Source organism: Ictalurus furcatus, chromosome 9 (assembly GCF_023375685.1).
Source record: "Ictalurus furcatus strain D&B chromosome 9, Billie_1.0, whole genome shotgun sequence".
NCBI lineage: Eukaryota > Metazoa > Chordata > Actinopteri > Siluriformes > Ictaluridae > Ictalurus > Ictalurus furcatus.
In genome coordinates this window covers 24,119,988-24,143,144 of record NC_071263.1, presented here as the reverse complement: position 1 = coordinate 24,143,144, position 23,157 = coordinate 24,119,988, and the positions used below count along the sequence as shown (strand labels likewise).

General features: G+C 36.4%; 1 protein-coding gene across 1 annotated transcript in view; it reads left to right on the top strand.

Annotated features, from left to right (window-relative positions):
* The window catches only part of alk (ALK receptor tyrosine kinase), a 226,464-nt gene that overhangs the window by 67,389 nt on the left and 135,918 nt on the right, over nucleotides 1–23,157 (top strand). The window contains exon 2 of the mRNA XM_053632582.1: nucleotides 570–771. Within this exon, the coding sequence (XP_053488557.1) occupies nucleotides 570–771 (202 nt within the window). The remainder of the gene's footprint in view (nucleotides 1–569; nucleotides 772–23,157) is intronic.

The window sequence follows — 23,157 nt, the reverse complement described above, 5'->3', positions numbered from 1 at the left end:
CTCCTGATGGAAAAGAAAGATACAGCCTACAGATACTGTTTGAGTACTGGATATGGGGCATTTGGATATTTTTTGTCTCTAGTGATGATGTTTCTATTTCTCTTATCTTCAAAAGAAGGCCTTGCTGGCCTTTTGCTTTTCTTCTTTCCCCCACTTTCTGTAAAGCAGTTACTGACTGAAGGAGCTGAATATATCGGAGAGGGAGGGAGGGAGAGAGAGAGAGAGAGAGAGAGTGAGAGAGCGATAGAGAAAGAGAGAGAGAGAGGGTTGCAAATCAAAGCCCACAAAGAGAGCTTTGATTTCTCCCCATCTCTTTCATTATTTCTTTCTTACAGGTTTTTTTTTTTTGGTGTTGTCATTTCCCCCCCAGTCATGTCTTCGGCTCTGTGTGCAAATTTTGGTGATTGAGCTCCAGGTTTCATATTTGGAGTCACCAGTAGTCCAGAGTGAGGCATTCTCTTGAGATGCCCAGAGCAAACACAGATCCTTTACAAATAAAAAGAAAATCTGTTCTGAAAGGCTTTTATTAATAGATGCATTCATTTAACTTTTTGCTATTTTATTTTCAGGTCGCTTTGTGTTAGTGAACGGCTCGGCTGTGGGCGGACCATGGGTTCTCAGTCCATGGCTTCGTTCTATCTATCGACCTTGTGGGTTGGAGGTGACTGTGTTTCTGCACCCCAGGCAAAAAGGGCGCTACAAAGTATGGCTCATTGAGAGGGACCAACCACCACTGGTTCTTCTGACCACTGAACCCCCCCACATTACAGGGTGAGTTTCCCAGCATCCCAAACTTCTACTCAAGCTGTATTGTGTTCACTATCTGAATCATGAATCTGAAATGGTCAGAACTCACAATTCAATCAGAAATGGCTTATTCAGTGCACTTGTTTTACTTTTTTCACTTTAGCTTTTGCATTTTTTGTTGGATTGGCTTCTGTTATGCAGTTGCAAAACAGCATGCACATGTGTTTCACACATGTGAAAGCAAGACTTTCACTAGATTTTGGAACTGTGGGTATTTGTGTGCATTCAGCCACAAGAGCATAAGTGAGTTCAGGTACTGATGTTGGGCAAGAAGCTACAGCATACAAAGACAAACTACACAATTGTGTGCTTCCTTTTTTTTTTTAGCAAAAATTTGGGAAAGGCCCACAAATGGGTGTAATAGTCAGGTAGATGTGGTCATATACTGTGAGCTATCAAGCATATGATGGGTCAGATGTGGCACAACTGTAAGCAGCCATTTTAAAGATGTTTCATGGAATGTGGATTCCAGGTCAAAGAAATGCATTTATAACATTTATAATGTTTTCTCTAATAGTTCTAAGATTTTAAGATATTGAGCCGTAAAGTTGTAACCCTCTATAGGGTTGAAGCTATATGTATACGGTCAGGTGATATACTGAAGGAAAAATCCACTTGTGCCATTGGAGTAAAGTGCCACTCCAAATCAGTACTGCTGACTGATCACCTTTATCCTATGATGAAACATGTCTATCCTTATGGGAATGGTCTCTTCCAGTTTGACCCTGCCCCTCTCCACAGTGCGCAAGGGTCACTAAATGGTTTGATGAGAATGAAAATGATGTAAATTGTATCTTTTGAAGAATTCTGTTCCATCATTCCAGTACTGTCCTTGGTATTAAGAACAAAAAATATCATTCATTTTGCAAAACCTGAAAGGGCAGTCTATTTTAAATTAGATTTACTGTCACTGTAATTCTTATATATAAATCCATGGAGTCTTATAGATGTGGCTATATGACAAAAAAATCACAGTATGGTTTCTACAAGGCCTTCTTTATATATTTAAAGATTCTTAGATTTCTACAAAAAAAGTTTTACTTGAGAACCATTTCGATATGGCACATATTCCCAACCCTGGTCTTTGATAACCCCCTGTTCTGCACATTTTTGTGTTTTCTGTTCTCTAACACAACCACTTCAATTGATAATTAGCTGATTTGTTAAATCAACTGTGAGAGCAGGAAAAACACTCAAATGTGCAGGTACTGCAGAACCAGAAACACATCAAATAGTCATATATAATACACAATGTCCCTATAAAAGGGTGATTTTAGAGATATATGCAAAAAAACACCTCATTTACTTTAAGCAGGGCCATATATGGTAAACATCTTCCTTTAAAAATTATGATTTGCAAGGCTATATGCACAAAAACAGCCCATTTACAGCATATAATGAACTGCCCCACATCACGACATATGGTAATCATCTGCCCTTTAAAAGGGTGATTTTAGGGTTATACCCACAAAAACACCCCAGTTACATGAAGAACCACCCAAATTGGCACATATGGTAAACATCTTCCCTCTAAAAGGGTGATTTTAGGGCTATATGCACATTTATATAAAGAAGCACAGGTGGTAAACGTCTTCTCTTTAAAGGAGTTATATGATGATTTTTAATGTTTTCCTTTTGTTTGGTTATGTAATGTATCTGTTTGTGCATGTATAAGATCTGCAAAGACACAAAGCTCATAGACTCCCCCAAAGGGATGTAGTTTATCTAATGCGTAGTTCGAAGTCCAGATATTACTTCCTCAATCGTCTAGGTCACAGCGTGCACTATTAGCATAATCCTGCCCAAAGGCAGGTATGAAGAAACAAGGTGAGGCTTCAGTGAATTCAGGCGCCATGTCATGGAGATGCTGTGTGTTTTGGTGTGAAAGCAAAACCCCTTTGTTTAGCCTTCCAAAAACAGATGAAATTAGGATTCATTGTTTACTGTTTATTTATAACGCTGTTCCTGAGCAGTACACCCCAAATGTTTGCTTGTACACAGTGCATTTAATGAAGGACAGCTTCCTGAACCTGGGAGAGTACATGGCAGGCTGGACACAAAGGCTACTCCTGAAAAGTGGGGCAATTCCCACTTTGCTCAGACAATCTTGCACTTCTGAATCAGAACCTGTAAATATGAAGTATCTGCTATTTACTGTTCAAATGCAGAGTTTTGTGTTGTGGCCCAGGGATCAGTTGTAGACCTCTGCTAACATGCTAGATAAAGTTTTCTAAGTTGCCTCAGTATTGTAAGTGTTTGTTTGTATGTTGATGGTCTGACAGGCACGTTGATCGTAGCTGCTGTTGTGATTGTATCTTGAAACGGTTTATATTTATATTATAACAGTTTATTATGCAAAGTTGGTTCTGCTTGATCACTCTCATTTTCTAAATCTGACTTTGGCTCAAACTGATATGATAAAAGCGACATGTTGCTTAGGAGCCTAGAATTGCTTTAGAAGCTTTGGAGGCTGACCCAGCGGGCATTACATTTCTGACAAATGCTTGAGGTTTTTGGCCAATCACAATGCAGTGGATCAGCTGGCCAATCGGAGTACTCTGGGCTTTTCGGAAGGAGAGGCTTTGAAGAAATCGGAGTGTTTCAGGCAGCCTGGGAATAGAGGTACTGCAATAATGTACAATATATGACAAATAATGACTTTTTTGAACATGTTTGAGCATGTTAACCTATTCTATTGCACCCAATAATCAAAATAATGAATGTATAAAAACATTTAAAAATCATTATATGATGCCTTTAAAAGGGTGATTTTGATAAAAATAAAGATAAAGAACCAAATTGTCATATATGGTAAACATCTTCCCATTGAAAGGGTGATTTTAGGGCTATATGCACAAAATAACACATTTGCATAATGAACCACTCCAAATAGCCACATATGGTATACAACTTCCCAATAAAAGACTGATTTAATGGTCATTTTATACATACAAAACTGTGTACATGTGATTGATAAATGAGACCCCTGATTCTGCTTTTCAAGTGTGACATTTTAGGTTTGGCAAAATGCTAAATACAAAATAGGCAGCAGGTAAAAGAATGTTAAATTATATTGTCAATAATGTTTTAAATTATATCGACAATTAAACTGGCATTTTAGCCGGGATAACTTGCATATACTTTAAGGTATCAATCTAATTATTGCCTGTTTATGCATGTTGTATTATAGGGTGAATATACATACAGTATTTCTACCTAGTAACTATGTTGGTATGTGTACCACACACTTGCCTGCTTAATGCCTTGAATGTAGGTGTGTAAAAGGAAGACACAGTGTTAAGTCTCATGAAGCAGGGTTCAATGCTCTGGTTTTAGTCTAAACCATCTCCTCTTTCTACTTCTTTTATAATTTGTTATGGCATGTAAACTACACTACATAATTCTTCATTAATGTACGCTATCATGTGCATTGTAGAAGCGAGTATCATGTCCTTCATTACATGTTACAGTTCTGTGTCTAGGGAAAAGTGTGTTTATAGATTGTCGCTGATGGGATCAGAGTGAAGGCTGCTGTTCTCATTTGTAGTCAGCAGCAGTTTCCCGCCTACTCCACATCCCTCCTCCCCAAAGGGGCACGCAGCTCAGTGCACACAGTGAAAAATAGAAGAAAAAGCTGGCAAAAATAGCTCAGCTGAGTTGCAGTCTCTTTGTATGCTCTCATCTCTCTATTTTGGCCATATTTCACTTAATGCACTGAACAGGGCAAAAGACTTTCCAGTCCAAGTGCATCACAACTATTTTTTTTTTTCCTGGACATGTCTTATATTTGCTCTTTCTATGAGATAGTTATACTTGTCACATTGCACATTAATACGTGACATATTTGCTAGATTTGACCAAGATATTACTAGTTTTACTGCTCACATTATACACAAAACTCTCATTTGTTTCCTCTATATTTAATACATTTCAGGGATCATAATGAGCCCATTTGTAGATCAACTATTTGCCTCATTCATGATTCTGATTACTGGCTAGCTCATTAGGTTTGTGTGTCCTAATTTTGTTGAACTGAACCCTGTATTTGCATCCAGACAAAAGATAAACTAATATCACATTTACTTCTTTGAGCTCGGGTGTTTACATGCTTTACATCTTACATTCAGTATTTGTTTCTCACATTCATATTATTAAGGGCAGTATAGTCATAGGAATTCATAACACTTGCAACAGGTAAAAATGCCTTCTTCCAACAGATTTTGGCACTTTCCTGACTGATTTATGTTAAAACATTATGATGTCTTGGTATACTGTTTGTTTTAGTCACATAATGGTGATGTAATACAGCTACAGAAGAAAAAAAAGAAAAAGAAAAAATCTCCAAAAATTTCACATTCCTTGAAAGTGCTCTTGTTGGAAACGTAGATAGATGGATGTGCAGTTTTTTTTTGTTTGTTTGTTTGTTGTTGTTTTTTTTTTTTTAAATGAAGATACTTGATTGGTGATTCTACAATTGTGGTGCCATATGTGTCCTGTTGATATAACACTAACGGTAAGGTAAATTACATTTTACACATAGGCAAATTGCCCCATTTTTCCTGTTACAGCCCACTGTAACTACATTTTTACATTTAAATATTTGTTCTATGTTCATACTTCAATGTTAACATTTCACATTCAAAATCCATTATAAGATATGGAAGAAAAAATATAATAATTACATTCATTTAGCTGTCTTACCTGAACATATTCACCCCTGTGAAATATTTGGAATATTCCACAGTCGTGTTCAACAGGAATTTGCATCATCTGAATTTCCTGAAGATCATGGAAGATGAAAAATAAGTTTGCATATTCGTTTTTTTCTTAATTTTTAATGATAATGTGTATCAGCGGTCACTGATGAGCAAAGTAGTAAAAAAAGGTATTAGTAAATAATTAAAATATGCTTAATGTCTTCATGTCATTAGCATGGTTATCCATGAGCAAAATGCAGCCATTTTCAGCAGTGGATGCTTGTAAAATGAGAAACTGTTGCCTGAGATTATTTAACATGTTTTTTTTTTTTAATGATTAAATGCATATTTCCTTAGATTCATTGTTGAAAATGCTAAAAAAAAATAAAAAAATTAAGAGTTACAGGGGCTAAATCACGCCCTAGTTATGGAATCACTCTATCCATCCATCCATCCATCCATCCATCCATTTTCTGTATTGCTTAAGGTAGCAGGGAGCCTGGAGCCTATCCCAGGGATCTCGGGGCACAAGGTGTAGGACACCCTGGATGACCCTGGGGCCAACCCATCACAGGGCACATTCACACACACACTACAGACAATTTGGAAATGCCAGTCAGCCTACAACACATGTCTTTGGACTGGGGAAACCAAAGTACCCCCGAAGCACAGGTAGAACATGCAAACTCCACACACAGGGTGGAGGGAATTGAAACCCCAACCCCCAAGGCAAGACAAGGCAAACGTGCTAACCACTGAGCCACCATGCCCCCAAAGGAATCACTCATATGCATGAACTGAGTTTAAATAAGGGCTTAAATGCCACCTAATATGCTTCTCAAATGTGTCTCTCCAACAAAACTGTAGTCTGTAAAGTTCCGGGAAACTGGGAAAGCTTCCAGTTAACTTTCTACACTATAGCATGATTCAGATGATTCACAATATTGCAAAATAGGCAAAAGACAGGCAAAATTAAGTATATATGTAAATGGAAACCCCTGGAGGCTGTTCTCACATCAAGAATTATATGCACCACAAAGCGCAGAACACCTCAGCACCTCAGCAACTAAGATGTGGCCTCACTGCGGAATTCTGTGTCACAAGATTAACTTGACGTTTATTCCCAGCAGCGGACACACAAATGCAACAGTATTTAGAGACAGAATCATAAAATCCCCACTGAGAACTTAACGTCAAAGGTCAAAAATAGAAAGTATATTTGATTCTGTTAAAGGCAGAATCCTGCATTAATGCTTATGTCTCAATGATGTCCACTGTTAGAATAAGGATGGAATGGGGAGTAGCAAATGTGTGTGGTACTGTGTTCATGAGTTAACATAGTAAGACTCTAGTGAGAATATGTATTCTGTTTACTGCATGTGGTTTTATTTCTCTATTAAATCTAATCTTCATATATTAGATCCCTCTAATGATTAAGTTGCTTATCCAAGAATGTGGAATTAATGCCTCTAAATTCATTTTTAAGCCTTAATGATATATCACTAAACCCTTAAGACCTTTAAAATTAGTTTTTCTAAACCCATGTGTGATTCAAGAAGTTTGTATATTTCCCAAAGAGTTCATTCAAAATCAATGACTGCCTTCCAGGGGAATCTTAAACTTCATGCACAACCTGCAATCTACTGTGTGTAAATGCAGATATTAAATAATATTCTAATATAGTGTAATTATGTTGTTTTAGCAATCACCAGGTTATTGTGTGGTCATACAGAAGAGATCAAATTATATACTGCATCCTTTTAATTTGAATAAATTGAACTCATCTGTATTATGGTGCATTTATGTTGCTACTTATTTGCGCCTCTTTTCAGTAACTAATGGGAGTTAATACACTGCTAGTGGTAGTGCTTGAAATTACACTATATTTAAAGCTACAGTCCATAGGATTTTTGTAGTTGTTGTTTAAAATAGAAAAATAATGCATCAGATGTCATCACTCTACAACTCTAGGCATGAAAGAAGGTTGATTACAGTGACAGGCAAGAGATGGCAGCCAATCAGTGGAGAGAAAGCATAAGAGAATGACAAATGGTATTCAGAGTGAGTGACATGGTTGAAAATATAAGAGAAAATGGATTCAGGAGTGATAGGGGTTTTCTTGCGGAACAGGTAAGGCATATATTTATTCTCTAGTTTGGAAGGAAGCTAGTAAATGAGAGTCAGCCAATTTATTCTCATAAAAGCGAGGATAGAATTGTGACTAACAAGAGCTGATTGTGCGTTTCTCTGTTTCACTGTATTTTTGGATTTCAAATTCTATCATATGTAGAAAGAGTATTTCATCAAAGGTATCTGCTTCCCCTCTGTTTATGTTGTTTGTGCTTTGTCTTGCTAGCATGCTAACACTATCCAGCTTGGGGTGGTTAGGAAAGAAAATATATAGAAAACTGATTAAATCAGAACAAAGATTGGGCAATAAACCTACAAATTGTTTTGTTCTTTGCACTGTATTATAGAAAGCTAGCTAGAGTTATCTTATGTCTATCTGTGTTTGAGGTGTGCAAACCATCTTCAATACCAGATTAACCAATTTTGTTCTTTTACTGATACTCACTAATGTTCTCACAGTGGTTCTCCAATAGTGAGGCAATGTAAGCAGATAATTACATACAGAGAGTCCTAAATACAAAACTGCATACTACCTCACTAATTAGTTTGTCAGTACACAATTTGTGTCATTATTATTTACTTCTACAGTACATTACTACTATACTACGTAGTTTGCATTTTATGGTTTTGGGAGGCAGCTTTACATTCTCTCTGAATGTATATTGACTTGACACTTTCAGTCATGAGCTTAAATCGTGGACAAAATGGCTTGCAATAGCATGTAGCACCAGAGAGTGGAAAAGATTCCAATTTTTTAAATCCAGTTGCTTTAAAATATTTAAATTATGCATGAAACCCTCAAAATCATCCAAAGGATTTTTTATCCCTTTTTTAAGGAACCATGTCAGAAGCTAATTAAATGGTCTGCGAAATAAAATCTCTGGTACTGAGGCATGTAACCAGTCAAGATGTTTTACATGCAAATATATTAATACGGCCACTAAAATCACAGGCCCTAGATCATCAGAGGAGGTGTTTATTATTTTTTTTTTTTTCCTGGAAGAGATGCAATCAACAGTACATTAGGAAAACCAACAGGACCAAAATGCTGATCATTTAGTCAAGCACCTTTGCACAATCAAAATGAAGGATTTCTCCTTTCCAGTAGTGAGACACTTCATTAGCAGTAAACACATCCAGTTGTTGCTACAAGAGAAATAATATGCCAAATCAGCTCAAACCACATAGTCTTGTTTGATGACGACACCACAGTGGTCAGCCTCATCATTGACAGTGACAAGACATTATACACAGAGGAGGTAGATCAGCTCATGGTCTGATTCCAGAATGACAATCTGTCTCTAAATGTTGGTAAAACAAAAGAGATGATTGTTGACTTCAGGACATCCTTAAGTCAAAATTGGCTCCAGTGGAGACACTGATGAGCACCACACCACATTCCTTGGTGTTCACATCACGGAAGACCTCACCTTGTCAACCAACACCAGCTCCCTGGCCATGACAGCCCAGCAGCGCCTGCATTTTCTCTGTCGCCTGTAGAAGACAAACATCCCCCCAACCTATCCTCACCACATTCTTCAGAGGCACCATAGAGAGTTTCCTGAGCAACTGCATCACATTCTGGTTTGGGAATTGGGAATCTCCAATCACAAGATGCTACAGAGGATAGTGCTGACAGCTGAACGCATCATTGGCATGCCTCTACCCTCTGTTCAGGACATTTTCAACTCCCACAGAATCCGCAAGGCTTGAAGCATTGTGGACGATACCTCCCACCCCTCCCACCACCTATTTGCCACTTTGCACCTGTAGAAGGTTCTGTAGCATCCTTTCAAGGACTGCCAGACTGGATAACAGCTTCAGCCCCCAGGCTGTCAGACTCTTGAACACTGTTCTGCCCCATTCACACACACCACTAAGTAACACCCTCCACCCCACTGCACAGTTCACTGAAATCAATAATGATGCACACGTCGCTTTATTCATTACAATTTGCAGTGACTTTACAACACACCGACACTTTGACTATAATGACTCATTACAGTACTTCACTATCCCTTAAATGCCATTCTTCTCAGGTTACTATCATAACCATTACTGCACTGGCACTATACGTTATACTAAATGTCCAGTGTAGTCTCAGCCATGGACCTTATGGTTACTGTGATGTCTTATAGTCATGTTTAAAAGTGGTGGGGTTTTTTTGTTTTGTTTTGGTGTTGTTTTTTGGCTCTACTGCACTTTTGTTTATTCACCCCCACTATTCATGCCTGCCTCCCTGCATGCATTTTGGTTTCATATGACCATAGAACCTGATCCCATTTGAAGTTCCAGTAGTGTTTGCCAAAATGAAGATGCTTGAGTTTGTTTTTAGATGAGAGTAGAGGCTTTTTTCTTATATTCCAAACATTCCAAACAACTTGTGGTGTAGGTGACTTCCAGATTGTAGTTTTGGAGACTTTCTGATCCCAAGATGCAACTAACTTCTGCAATTCTCCAGCTGTGATCCATGGAAATTTTTTGGCCACTCGTACCATCCTCTTCACAGTGCGTTGAGACGATATAGACACACGTCCAATTGCAGATTGATTCATAACATTTCCAGTTGACTGGAACTTCTTAATTATTGCCCGGATGGGTGGAAATTGCCATATTCAATGCTTGTGCTATTTTCTTATAGCCACTTCCTATTTTGTGAAGCTCAACAACCTTTTTGCCACAAATCACAGGTATATTCCTTGGCCTTACTGATTATTATGAATGACTAAGGGGATTTGGTCTATGTGTTACCTCATATTTATACCCCTGTGAAGCATGAAGTCATGGTTGAACAATATCCTGTTCCTAGTCTCCCAGGTGTATTAAAAATTTTTAAATATCAATTGGAATACACTTAAAATATATTTTTCTCATATGAATTCATAGGGGTGGCAATAATTGTTTCACACATATATTTAACAAAGATATATTTTTGGATAAACTTGTGTTGTGTTTGCAATTGTTTGATATCCATGAGAGCAGATAGATTTTTTTTTAACAAAATATCAAAAGGTTAAACAATAAAGACAATTTTTCACAGCCTTCTTTGCTCATATTTACCAAGGGTGCCAATATTAGTGCAGGGCACTATATATCCTGTCAGCACTGTGTATGTCATATATGTATCTTGCACCTTCGGTTTGGGAGAAACACCATTTCATCTCACTATGTACTGCACATGTACTATATATGGCTGTGATGTGACCCAACAGTAATTGTGTGGGCAAGTTCATCATCAACCATTGTACGTTTTCAACAAGAAGTTTCACCTCAGGTTCAAAAGTACTTTGCTAGCTCAGCTAGAGAAGGACTTGCCCTATTTCTCTGGAACCTTAGTGTAAAACACAGCAAATGTTTACTACTTCTACATACATTATGTCTTAAGGCAGACACTGGTGGAATAGATGAGGGTGGGAGGCCAAGTGTAAGCCTATCTCAAGGGGATTTGTATCCTTGCTCCAGCTTTTCCTTCACTATAATGGGATCTAGCACAATATACATAATATACACACAGTTTATGGTCAGGGGCTTTACTTGTCCCAGATCTAAACCTATGTGATACAATTATGAACCAATAGAAGAAATAAAATGCCACTTTATTTTTTCTCAAGGTCAAATAATTGTCACTGCTTGTCATGTGCATCTTTTTCTTTATTATTATCTACATATTCCTTCCAGGATTCTGATTGGTCCACATAATGGATATGGCTTCATTATGGTCAAGCACTGAGACAGTGTGAATGGAATGACTTCAGATTGTTTGGACAGGAACAGTGCTGTTGGCTTTTAGGTCCCAAGGTTAATAGACTACCCATATGACTGCTATAGACTTTTAAAACTCGATAATTCACTTCCATAAACCTTTAAACGACTCATATGCCTCCTCAGAGGAATATATAAGAGTGAAGTAGAAGGTTGGAGTCCTTTGAGCTTAAAGGTCCCCATTACAGAAACTAACCAATCTGGCAGAACCCTCAAGGCTGGCATCACACGTTACTTTCACTGCTTTCTCTCTCTGGTTTACATTCAATTCAGCATATAAACTTTATAATAGCTCTCTGAGGAGAGTCTTTGACTCTTTGTATATCTCCTGCATACTATTAGACCCATTTACTACCTTCTGCTTCCTTCATCCTGGATGTTATGGCTCTGACATATAGGCTTTGACCTGCAGCTATTATCTGGGAACATAAAGACCCTATAAATACACTTGGGAAAAACATGGCACAGAAGGGAAGAAGAAGAAGACTTTATTTGTCACATATACATTACAGCACACTGAAATTCTTTTTTCATATATCCAACCTTGTTAGTCAGAGTGCAGGGTCATCCACGATATGGCATCCCTGGAGCAGATAGGGTTAAGGGCCTTGCTCAAGGGCGCAACAGTGGCAGCTTGACAGTGCTGGGGCTTGAACCCCCAACTTGAAGGGTAACCCACAGCTTTAACCATTGAGCCACCACTGCCAAAGTTATAACAGATTTCCAAGGAAATTCACAATGTCCTTTATAAAACAAATATAAGATGTCCTTTCTAAAAAAAAAAAATAGTAATCATTTACTTGAATGAAGTGTTAACAGGGCTACATGATACATAAGCCCTTCATGGCTACTAGCATAAATATGTTATACACATTTATATAGGTTTATTCCTACAGGTGTCAGCAGGCAAAACAGGCTACTTATAGATAGATAGATAGATTTTTGATTTTCTGTTTCTTGATCGCCTTACCCTTGCCTGTTATACCATTTATGACTTTGCCTTGCATGTCTGCCTTTTGAAGAAAAAAAAAAAAAATATATATATATATATATATATATGTGTGTGTGTGTGTGTGTGTGTGTGTGTGTGTGTGTGTATAATTTATTAATTTACTTACTTACTTGCAAAGGCAATCATTTTTATTTATTTATTTATTTTGTTATTTGATGATTTATTTATTTTAAGAAAGCTTGCTAAAAAGTTAGAGATTAGAAATGTGCATCTGAGGACTTGGATCCCATGGGATACAACAAAAAAAAGGAAGTTGTACAGGTCGGAGGCTTCTACGTTCATATGAGAGTGAGAGTTCAGTCAGATATGAAGCTTGCAGGAAAAATCATAGACTGTTTTCATTATCATGTTATGAATTTACAGCATTCATTCATTCATCCTTAGTAACTGCCTGGTCAGGATCATGGTGGTTTAAATTAGACTACTAGTGTTTATATTTTGGGAAATAGAACCAACTAAATTCATTAGAAAATATCACAGGCTGATTCAAACAAAAATAATGCATAATACCAAAAAAGCAGTACTGCACACATCTGTGCTTCAAATCGATTATGTGCTTAATGTAACTGATGTTGAGGAAATTTAGAATTACTAGTCTATGGAAAAAAAAAGTTTAGGCCACACCCACTTTTGGTTTAAATCCAATGATACATTTTTCTGTCCAATAACAATGTACATTATTACTCATTTCATTCTGTCTGGCTCAAAGAAATTCCTATTATTTGCTCAATTTGAAACAGATTCAAATAACATGACAAATTCAAGAGGATCTGCAGTGATTTTAAATATTATATAGCTGACCCTGAAATACAATCAAGAGAACATTGAAATTCTTGTGACATTTTTTCCTCAGTTCCCCATGTAACCCCTGCCAAAGCTGACTTCTTGCTGTTGAACTCAATGGCAGCGGCAGCAGAGCCGATGGGTTCGGGACGACACCGGCTGCCAGAGTCTGGGAAAAGAGCCAGAAGCTCCATATTCATTCATACCACTCTGAATCGCAAAGCTGAGCACTACTTAATGATGATTTAATGATGGAAATTGAGACATCGTGCCATCACCTGACCATTATTCTTTACCTTAAATAAATATATTAGCCGTTTCTTATGTAATCCTTTAGGGTTAGGAGGTAGGTGTCAAAAATTGCAAATATATATATATATTTATATATAAAAAGTGCCCTTCTTATAGTGCCCTAAATCTGCCTTCTTTGCCTCAGTGGGCTGTAATGGGTCTATTTAGTCAAATGAGTAGTGACAAGTCACCGTCTGCTTAGAGACACAGGAGACTTGATGAGCATGAGCAAAATAAAATTGTCATCAGTTTCAGCCATCACAAAGTGAAAGTTTTGTGGATTGTGGGTGTTTTGTCAAGGCCAGGTGGCACAATATGATTCAAGAGAACTTTTTCATACTTGCTCTTTTTTTTTTTTTTTTGTAATGATAATGTTTGAAGTGTAAATAGCCACTCCTCACTGGATGAGCTTTCCTGTCTCCCTCTACCCTCCGGCTGAGAAGGCTGGACTCCCACGAGCCATCATCCGCATCCCACCGTTTCATATGCAAATCAGCTTCCTCCAGCATTGATGCCACTGCCCTTACTGCCACTGGAGGAGCTGAAAGTTGCATTGCACTTAAACGTTTCCCTTATTTTATTTGATTACCCGTACAAGAAGCTTAAATTAGTAGATGCTATGGGACAGACTCTTGATGTATATGCAGACACACAACTGCATGCCATTAATGTGCAAGCTGGAAGATTTGCAAACAGTGCTGGGTGCAGGTATTTATGTTCCCAGACTTACAGTAGCTGTCCTCATTCTGTCCCTGCAGCATGATTCCAGTTAGAGTCACATGGGAGTAGGAGAGGAAGTTTGACCGGTACACTGAGACTAAATTTACATATACACTAACCTGGACATCAAACTGAATTAGTTATGAAATATGCAAGCACATCAAGTTCAAACAAGACTAGTCAATGTTTATTTTTATCCAGTAAGTGCACTGGACAAAATGTTGTGCCACATAAAAGTTTCAGGTTCTGATCAGTCGAAGATCCAAGACAAAGGATAATAATTTGCTTCCACAATTTAATAGATTGCATGTGTATTTATAGAGTGTCTTGAGTATTATTCACAAAGAATAAGTTCCTAAATGACAACATGAAGAAATGCAATATGGACCAACATTTCTTAGAAAATCCTGTGGGTAAAACTACTAAATCTGAGGAAATTCCATCCATCCACACAGGGTGGAGGCGGGAATCAAACCCCCAACCCTGGAGGTGCAAGGCAAACATGCTAACCACTAAATCAGCAGTGACTACTGAGCAAGCAGAAACATCATACAAAAACACCAGGCGATGTTTTTTTTCCAATCTTCTACACTCCAATTTCAGTGAACCTATACCCGCTGTAACCTCAGATTCCTGTTCTTGGCTGGCAAAAGTGGAACCCAATGAGGTCTTTTGCTGTTGTAGCATATCTATCTAAAGTTTTAGCTTGCTGTGCATTCTGAGATGGTTTTCTGCTCACCACGGTTGTAAATAGTAGTTGTTTGAGTTACTGTAGCCTTTCTGTGAGCTAGAGACGTCCTGGCCATTCTCATCTGACCTTTTTTTTTTTATTTTTTATTTTTTTTTATCAGTGACGCATCCCTGCATGCAAAACTGCTGCTCATTGGAAATATTCTTTTTTTTTTTTTTGCACCATTCTGTGTAGACAAGAGAGACTCAAATCACTGAGCCCACAACCTGTATCTGCATGTACAGGTGTTCCTATTGCAGTGGCCAATAAGCATACTATATACTGAGGTTAAAAAGTGCTGAAATAATTGGTCATATGGCTAAAAAATAATCCTTTGTCAATGTGTAGGAATTTGCTTTTCTACAGTTTTTTTCTGCACAGATATAGCTATGATGTTATAAAGCATGCATCAGATTAATATGGAAGCCGGTTTTTTGCTACAATATATATATATATATATATAAATGTATTTAAGGTATTTATAAATGATCTATATATTTATTTATATTTATATATGCCATCTGTTAATAAGGCTGTCGGTTTTTAGCTTCTCATTGTTAAGACTTATATATATATATATATTTTATTGTTGTCTTTAAAGAAACAGGCTTCCACAAATTTATTTCTAGCCCTTTGATAGTATTAATTTGCACAAATGAGCACTGTTATTTATTTTGCACATTTAGAAATAATGTGTTATATTAATTGATATTGAACAGGTGTTATTTGTCTCATTTAGACCCAATACTTCCTAGAACCTGTTTATAAATTAACTGGGACATAAATTAATTAATTAGTAAATCATTATAATTAGAAAATAGTAAATAATGTATTGGTAATTTTGCAAATAACAACTGTAGGTTGCACACTTCTACTTGTATGTCCAAAAAAAAAAAAAAAAAACCCACATTGATACATTATCTGTTCATAATATATGTTCATTCTGAATAATGTATTCATATTCCTTTAAATCCCTAGTGTGTATTATCAATGACTGTCAGTCACTATGTATTATTCAGTGCAATATTGTGAAGTCTGGATTTTCTTCAGCAAAATGTAATTAAGAAAATGTTTCTGACATTATGTCAGACATGACAAGATTCTATAGAGAAAGCACTAATCTGGATAAATCAATTTGAAGCTATTGCATTTGTAAATTTGGCATGTTGCAGATGTCTATCAATATGAGTTTAAAATGTTGTTGTGGTTCTGCCTACAGCATAATTTTTAGTTTGATCAGAAATGGGATTTGACATCCGTCAGGCTTAATTACTCTGTGTAAGTAGTTGTAAATCAGTGTTAAAGTGCACAACATAATTATAGCTGTTATGTACAATATACGCTGTTAACTAATTGCAGCACTGTGCTTCCAGCTCATGCATCTTAATAAGTCAGCTTAATAAATGATCTATCTTTTTAGAAATTGAATATTTGTGGGGATTTCAGAGAGCAACTCTGTCATGTTCAAACCTTTCAAATGTTAAAAGGAACACAGTCCCTATGTTAATTGAAATTTGCGTTAAGGCTTTTTAAAGTAGACAGATCTCACGGGCATGTAGCATTGAGGGAAAGATTTATTAAAGAAAGTTGAAGCTGCTGATGCAAATCCTTGAAGAGCTGAATGCTATTTATCTAGGTAACTTTATGGAGCTCAAAAAGAAAAGGCTTCACACAAGAGACAGATTCTGTTGACTTTGGGAAGTGTGTGTTTTGTATAAATTGCTTAAATGCATTAAGTAGAGCATGGCATATAGACTTTTGGGACTTTGACATAGCTTTCGCATCTTTTTGGTCATTGTATATCTGGTTTGCGTATGTAGTATGGTCTGCTTTGTTAAGAGGTCTGCTTTAGCCTAAAACTGGTGGTCTGTGATGCTCAGGTAAAGCAAGTAGCTTCATTGGCCCCTGGGGCTCATTCTTATACAAATGAAGTAGCCAGTTACCTTAAATCCACCTGTATACATCATGCATATATATATATATATATATATATATATATATATATATATATATATATATATATATATATATATATGCATGATGTATATATTTTTATTATATATAATAATAAAAATATACTATTATTATTATTATTATTAGTAGTAGTAGTAGTAGTAGCAGAAAATAAATGAATAAATTAATACTGTGTGTGTGTGTGTGTATATATATATATATATATATATATATATATATATATATATATATATACACACACACACACACAGTATTAATTTATTCATTTATTTTCTGCTACTACTACTATTACTACTACTACTAATAATAATAATAATAGTATTAAGGCATACTATTATTTTGTTATTTCTTTAGTGATTTTATTTATTTGAATTTAGTCTAATTTACTGTTAATGACTTTTCACTGTATTGTAAATCCTGTACTGGATTTTTTTTAAAAAGTGAACTTCGTGGAAAAGTTCATTAATTCAAAAAGTGGAACTTTCATATATTCTAGATTCATTACACATAAAGTAAAATATTTCAAGCCTTTTTTATTTTGATGATTAATTCTTACAGCTCCTAGACATCAAAAATCCAGTATCTCAAAATATTGGAATAAAGAATTTATAATACAGAAATGTCGACCTTCCGAAAAGCATGTTGATTTACTTTGTCGGGGCTCCTTTTGCATGAATTACTGCATCAATGCGGCGTGGCATGGAAGCAGTCAGACAGACTGTGGTACTGCTGAGATGTTATGGAAACCCAGGTTGCTTTGATAGCAGCCTTCAGCTGGTCTGTATTGTTGGGTCTGGTGTCTCTCATTTTCCTCTTGACAATACGTGTCAATACAAAAGTCAGGCGAGTTGGCTGGCCAATCAAGCACAGTTATACCATGGTCAGCAAAGCAGTTACTAGTAGTTTTGGCACTGTGTGCAGGTGCCAAGTCCTGCTGGAAAAGGACATCAGCATCTCCATAAAGTTTGTCAGCAGATGGAAGCATGACATGCTCTAAATTCCCCTGGTAGACGCTGCATTAACTCTCGATTTGAGAAAACACAGTGGACCAGCACCAGCAGATGACCTGGCACCCCAAATCATCACTGACTGTGGAAACTTCACATTGGGGAAACTTCACACTGACTTCAAGCAACTTGGATTCTGTGCCGCTCCACTCTTCCTCCAGACTCTGGGACCTTCATTTCCAAATGAAATGCAAAATTTGCTTTCATCTGAAAATTGGTTGTGGTTGTGTGTACTGAACCAGACTGAGAGATTAAAGGCTCAGGAAGCCTTTGCAGGTGTTTGAGTTAATTAGCTGATTAACTCAAATGTATTTGAGTTAAATTTAAAGCAGCTGTTTATTTATTTATGTAAACTAGTTGTTTATTTAATTTCCTTTTTAACTTGTTATTTAAAAGAATGTGGAGAGAAAAGTGAAGAATGTCTGATGCAGCAAACTGAGGTCAATTCAACAAGAGGTTTTCTCATAGTGACACCCCCCAACCCCCAAACCAATGGCTGAAATTGGCAAACAGGGTCTGCAAAGCTGTGTGGGACCACTACAAATGTACTGATTTCCATTCTGCAGAGCATGGCCTTCACCTAGCAACTATGTATGCTTGCAACCATCTGCTTCACTCTTTCACTCAACTGGAAGTGACCATGCCAGTGCACTAAACAATGTTGTACCTATCCACAACATTGCAACAATGAACAGGTTCAATACCTCAAGCTCTTCAGAGTGCCTACTGCTTTCCCAGAGTTAGTCATTGCCCAGCAAGCCAACAGAATCCTTGCAAATTGCAATCCTAAAGAAATACATTATATTTCAAATTAATATATACACATCCCATCTTTAATTAAAACATGAAGGCTTGTTGTCATCTCCTTACCCTGAAAGGTGTACCGCCTAGAAACTGGGCTTTGTAGAACACTGGGACGTTTTGGAAGGTTCTTTTTAGATGTGATTACTTCACCCAAAATATTGTGGTCAAATTTGAACTGAATACTACACTATGAATAGATCAATTCACGTAATTCCTCAATTTACTTAATGTCAAGGCAAAGCCCCCCCCCCCCAATTTATTATTAAGATGAAAAAGAAAGCAAAGTGTTCTTAGCTGTGTCTCAGTCAAAATCTGCAACATGTTCAGTTGATCTAATAATGGTGTGGAATTGTGTTACATTTCAAAAAAGTATGTTTTTAATAGCCGTACAGCTCTGTACTGGAGTGCTCGCTAGAAACTGACAATTTTCCAGCCTCGCTAAAGATTGCTGCTGTTAGACCATTAATGAAGAAATATCATCTGGACCCCCTCCATTATGATTCATTTTAGACTAATGTCTAACTTGCACTTTTTGATCAAAATTACAGAAAAGGGTCATGCTTAAAGAGCTAAATGTCTTTCACCTCAGCAATAACCTTTTTTTTCAGAGCTGATCAGATCATAATACAGTGCTGAGAGTGGCTAATAATCTCAAATTCAGTGGTTATGGGAACGGCATATCACTTCTTGTATTATTAGATTTTTCTACAGCCTGTGCTGAGAGTAGTTAATGATCTTGGACACAGTGGTGATGTGAACAGCATATGAGAACTGGTATTACTTGATTTTTCTGTGGCCTTTGACACTGTAGACCATGCAGTATTAATCAACAGGCTTAAAAAATGTATTGGAATGTTAGGACATGTTCTTAACTGGTTTGGCCTGTATTTAACTGATTTTGCCAACTCTTGGAGACCTTTGACATTTATTATGATGTACCACAGCGGCGTATTCTATGTTCTAAAGTTGTACGTTTTAATATAGCACATTCTTTCTAAACATGCTAAATAAAGAACAGTGCTCATTTGTACAAATTAATACTCTTGAAGAACTAGAGATAAATTTGTGGAAGCCTGTTTCTGTAAAGGCAAAAATAATGTTAAACTATGTTAAAAAACAAACCTATATATATATATATATATATATATATATATATATATATATATATATATATATATATATATATATATATATATATACACACACACAGTGGGGGAAATAAGTATTGAATGCATCAAAATATTTCCAGTAAATATATTTCCAATGAGGTTATTCACATGAAATATTCACCTGACATCAGTATTGACTCAAGAAATCTGCAAATATAAAGAATTCACAACATTAAAGTCCATAAATAGAGTTATGTGTAATAAAGTGGAATGACACAGGAAATAATTATTGAACACACTAACTGAAATGTATTTAATACTTAGTGGAGAAGCCATTGTTTGTAATGACAGCTTCAAGACAGTTCCTGTATGAAGAAATTAATGGGCCGCAGTATTCAGGTGTGATTTTGGCCCATTCTTCTAAACATATTGTCTTTAAATCTTGTTCAATTGTCAAAAAAGTCAGATGATTGACTGGGCCATTCGAATCCCTTATATATATATATATATATATATATATATATATATATATATATATATATATATATATATATATATATATATATTTGGTTTGGGTACTCTTTTACACATGCACAAAGGAACCTGTGAAGCATTATAAATTGAGCAGTTCCCAGCCATCTGATTTATATCCATCTTATACAGTATATATCTTTGTAATATAGTATGAGTGGACCGTATATTTTGTTTAGAGAAATAAATGTATAATTATATAATATATCTGCACATTAATAATTCCCTGTAAAGTAAGCATCTTTTACTCGTATATAAACTATATATATATATATATATATATATATATATATATATATACCTTGAGTCGCTATAATATAGAGAAAAATTGGGCACTGAAGGCTTTTGCAGTTGAGAAATGTAGCTCATGTGGTAGAGCATGTTATCCGCTAATCGCAGGGTCGGTGGGCCGATTCCCCACCCACATGTCTCCACATGCCGAAGTGTCCTTGGGCAAGACCCCAAGTTGCTGCCAATGGTAGGCTAGCACCTTGCATGGTAGCTCTGCAGTCATTGGTGTGTGAGCGTGTGTGTGAATGGGTGAATGAGACACAGTGTAAAGCTTTGTAGAACCCAGAAGAAATGTGACATATAATGTGGCAGGAAAAATGTTGAGTATGATTTAATCCAGTGATGTATGAATCAGATGTCTGAGGCTAATTCATGCACAGTCTCCTCTCATGTGACAGCTTGACCTTTCAGTAAGCTGTTGGCTTTAGGCATCAGCTCATTTTTCTCTCATTAGGATATGATTTAGGAATGAATCAGTGTAAAGATAGATAGCCATAAAACTGTACAGTCATATAAGACATTAAAAGATGTGTAGTGAGACTTAGCTGTTGAAATTTCATTTTCAGTTGGATACTATTATGTGTAGCTGACATTTTTATTTAAGAATATTTTTTAAATCATTAGTATTATCATCATCATCATAGATAGATAGATAGATAGATAGATAGATAGGTAGATTGATAGATAAATGAAAAACAAATAGAAACATTTTATAGACCAACAGAAAAGAAAAAAGAGAGAGAAAAGAGAAAAAAAACTGGTGTGTGACTGTGCTCAGAATTAACCAGTCACATTGAAAGTTGTGTTCAAAAGTAATTATCATACAGCTGTAATCAATTAAGTGATTTGATTAACCACACAAAAAAAGTTCAACTGTTTCTGTGCAATCTTCTTGACATCTTCTTGATATCATCCAACTGCTGAAAAAAAATCCATGGTCCACAAAGAGCTTACAAAGCATGTACAGGACCTCACTGTTGAAAAGCATCGATCAGGAGACGGATACAAAAAAAAAATCCAAAACATTAGATATACCATGGAACACCATAAAGACCATCATCAACAAGTGGTGAAAATGGGGCACCACAGTAACATTACCAATACATCCCTCCAAGGTTGATGAAAGGAAAAGATGAAAACTTATCAGGGAGGTTACCAAGAGACCTACTGCAACATTAAATGAGCTGCAAGAATATCTGGCAAGTAGTCTTCACTCCCTGCATGTGACAACAATCCCTCGTATTCTTCACATGAGACTATTGGGTAGGGTAACTAGATGGAAGCTCTTTCTAATGATGAAAACAACATTTTTTCAAACCATGTGGCAAAACGTGCTATAGACTCATGATGCCAAGGTAGAAATTTTGGGTCCATCATAGTATGGGGTTGGTTCTTTTCAGCTGGGACTGGGGCTGTAGTGAAGTTAGAGCTGGGGTGGGCAATCTTATCCGGAAAGGGCCGGTGTGGGTGCAGGTTTTCATTCACCAAGCAGAAGCCACACCTGAATCTATTGAAAGCCAAGATCAACTGATTAAACAGGTGGAATCAGGTGTGCCTCCTGCTTGGATGGAATGAAAACCTGCACCCACACCGGCCCTTTGCGAATAAGATTGCCCACCCATGAGTTAGAGGGAATCGTGGATAGATCCAAATACCAATCTATTATGGCATGAAACCTGTCGGCCCCTTTTAGAAGCTGAAGAGTTCACCTTTTCACAATTTAGCACAATAACAACCCAAAGCACAAATCCAAGTCAACGGCTTGGATGAATGGCTTCAGAAGAAGAACAACAACATTTAGGATGGTCCAGTCAGATGCCAGATTTAAATCTTATTGAAAACCTGTGAAATGGCCTTGCAATTTGATTGATGTTGAGCGTTTATCTTGAGTTAATTTTTTACATCACAAAAACCTGTGTAGATTTTTTTTATATCCACTGTACATTATATAAAAGTATTTGCATCCTTTTTTTTTTTCAGATTTGTATGCCCTCTACTATTTATTTATTTATTTATTTATTTATTTATTTACAGTTTTTAAACGTTTTTTAATCAACTTTTTGTGAACCTACCATCTGATAGCTTCTCTACATTCATTAAAGAATATACTCTCAGTCTGCTACAGAACCATGGATTTGATATTACTATTAAAGTACTTATGGGCATAAGAACAGGTAAAGCCTTTAAATCATACATCAAAAAGCTGTTCTTGTTCTCAATTCTTATGATTTCCTTTGTCTTTCTCTATACATTTGTGTTGTTGTCAGAAGACTGCTGATCAGTACCGGTATAACATTATTCTATGCTAAATCTTTGTAAACATGAAGCAAACTCTTTTACTTATGCATGGTGGTGGAGGAACTCAGAGCATGTCTTTGAATGAAAATCTTCTCTGCATCCTCTAATGGATTTCAATTGTAAACCTTTTGCTGCATCCAAGAAGCTGCCCAGGTTATTTAACGTTGTTTAATAAAAGACTCTTACATACAACAAAACTTAATTCTCTATC